This window comes from Austrofundulus limnaeus, unplaced genomic scaffold (genome assembly GCF_001266775.1).
Source record: "Austrofundulus limnaeus strain Quisiro unplaced genomic scaffold, Austrofundulus_limnaeus-1.0 Scaffold360, whole genome shotgun sequence".
NCBI lineage: Eukaryota > Metazoa > Chordata > Actinopteri > Cyprinodontiformes > Rivulidae > Austrofundulus > Austrofundulus limnaeus.
The window spans coordinates 17,848-20,212 of record NW_013952762.1 but is presented as its reverse complement, the minus strand read 5'-3'; the positions used below and the strand labels follow the sequence as shown (position 1 = coordinate 20,212).

Below are 2,365 nucleotides of genomic sequence, written 5' to 3'. Positions count from 1 at the left end.
CTCATAAAACACGTGACTTCCGCCTTCCGTTCTTCTACTTCCGGCAGGCTGTWTGTTAGCATAGCTTAATGCTGCCCTCCACTGGTCTTATGATCTGCTACTAAACACAGCTTTTTCTGGAAATAACGAATTAGATCCATCAAAAAATGATCGAAATAAATAAATAGAATAGAAACAACCTTTATGGTCCCGCAGAGGGGAAATTCGGGTTTAACAGCAGCAGCAGATACTTCAATCCATAAAACAATCTATCTATCTATCTATCTATCTATCTATCTATCTATCTATCTATCTATCTATCTATCTATCTATCTATCTATCTATCTATCTATCATTAAAAAAAATAAAAATAGTCTAATTCAAGTTAATTTAATATAACCTGTCAAAATGATAATAAAACTCCCACCATGTGACAGTTAGATGGTGGGCTGCTGCCCCCTACTGACTCATTGGAAAATAATTTCCCAGAGCTTATTTCTGTTTCTTTCCATCTTTTTCAGGGCTTCTGCACAATTGTTGCTGCTCCTAAACTTCCTGCTCTTGTTCAGCTTTTACAAACTTCTGACACTACCTGAAGAGGCGGTTAGGGTTAGGGCCTCCAAATTACATTTAGGATCAGGTTATGCTGCAGGAGTTTTTTAATTTTTCAAAAGCAAATTATCTATTGTTTTCAGTAAAAGTGTAGAAATAGAAAAAAGGGAGAAGGAAAACAATTTGGTTCAAACACTGCTCAGTTATTATTGAGAAGYTAAAATAGAAAATTCAAAAATACAGACTGAATTAGACCAAAGTAACTTAATAAAYTTACATTGTCACACAAAGTCTTTCTAGTGTGAAAGACCTTGGACATTCGTTCCCCCGTTTGTTATTTGTGTGTTTCTCCGGACGGATGCTCTAAACTGCAAATTTTGTTCTGCATTGCATCTTGATGTTGTGTGAATGACAATAAATGATTCTGAAATAAAGCCAGAGGTGCATTTGTCAGATCACAGGACAGAAGACAGAAAAATGTTCATCAATTTTTGGTAGGCTAAAAAAACAAGGACATGAGAAAAGTGCAATTACTAGTTTAATAATTAATATAAACAACAACTACATCACTTTTACAGTATTTATTCCCCTTCTTATAACAAAACAGTTTTTTCTAACAATAGGGGACAAGATTCCTACGGCCATATAAAAACAAAACAAAAGGTTAACCTGCCCAGTCACACCAACTGTGCGATTATTCATTTTACCTGCCCCGGGCAGAACTACATTTGTCAAACCCTGAAAGTTATGACAGACTACAGTTATGTGACTAAATGTGTWYAATCCTATGTAATGTGTCAAAGTTCTTAAAAATAACAATGTTTCCTTTAACTTTCTGTATCTGAAGAATTACAGGCAGTTTAAGACTTTTCTCCACATTCTGAACGTTTCTTCTCCTGGCTGTAAAACCTCTTCTAGATCATTTGGTGAAACTTTCCTCCACCTGTGAGAGAAGAGCATCAGCTCAGCCTGTGTGCACGTTCATGTGACGGGTAAGGTGAGTATTTCTGCTAAAACGTTTTCCACAAGTTTTACAAACAAATGGCCTGAATCCTGTGTGGATCTTCATGTGACGATTAAGATCTGACCGATGTTTGAATCTGTTCTCACAAGTTTTACAAACAAATGGCTTCTCTCCTGTGTGAGACATCATGTGACAATTAAGATGGGACTTTCTGTTAAAGCCTTTTCCACACGTTTTACAAATATGTGACTTCTCTCCTGTGTGGATCTTCATGTGACGATTAAGATGGTAAAATTGGTTAAAACGTTTTCCACACATTTTACAAATAAACGGCTTCTCTCCTGTGTGGACCCTCATGTGCCAGTTCAAATAGTACTTTTGGCAAAAACCTTTTCCACACATTTTACAAGAAAATGGCTTCAACCCTGTGTGGAACCTCATGTGTCTGACTAAGTGACTATAACCAGAGATGTTTTTCCCACAGGTGGGACAACAATACATCAGTTTCTCAGAGTTCTGGTTCCAGACTTTGTGGACCTTCACATGACTGGAAAGTATGTATGTATCTGAAAAGGTTTCTCCACAGATTTGACAAGAAAACATCTCAGATGTTGCTGACTGGCCTGCTTGGTTACCATGATGACCGAGCTGCTCCTTGTCTGGTTCTGGTTCACTTTTTTCATATAAAACAGTCACCAGAACCGGATCAGTCTCCTGCTTCAGATGAAGCTGATCTTCCTCCTGATTGGTGCAGAGCTCCTCATCCTCTACTTTGATCTGTGGAGGTTCTGGTTCCTCCTGGTGGTCAAACTGTGGAGGTTCTGGTTCCTCCTGGTGGTCAAACTGTGGAGGTTCTGGTTCCTCCTGGTG

The 2,365-nt window shown here is 38.3% G+C and overlaps 1 protein-coding gene across 1 annotated transcript; it reads right to left on the bottom strand.

Moving 5' to 3' along the window:
• Positions 1 to 1,051: 1,051 nt before the first annotated feature.
• On the bottom strand, positions 1,052 to 2,298 carry LOC106528132 (gastrula zinc finger protein XlCGF57.1; the record flags this gene model as incomplete). Its single annotated transcript, XM_014023218.1, is given in 1 exon segment — positions 1,052 to 2,298. A coding segment is annotated over 1 exon segment (603 nt). The 3' UTR covers positions 1,052 to 1,495.
• Positions 2,299 to 2,365: the final 67 nt, after the last annotated feature.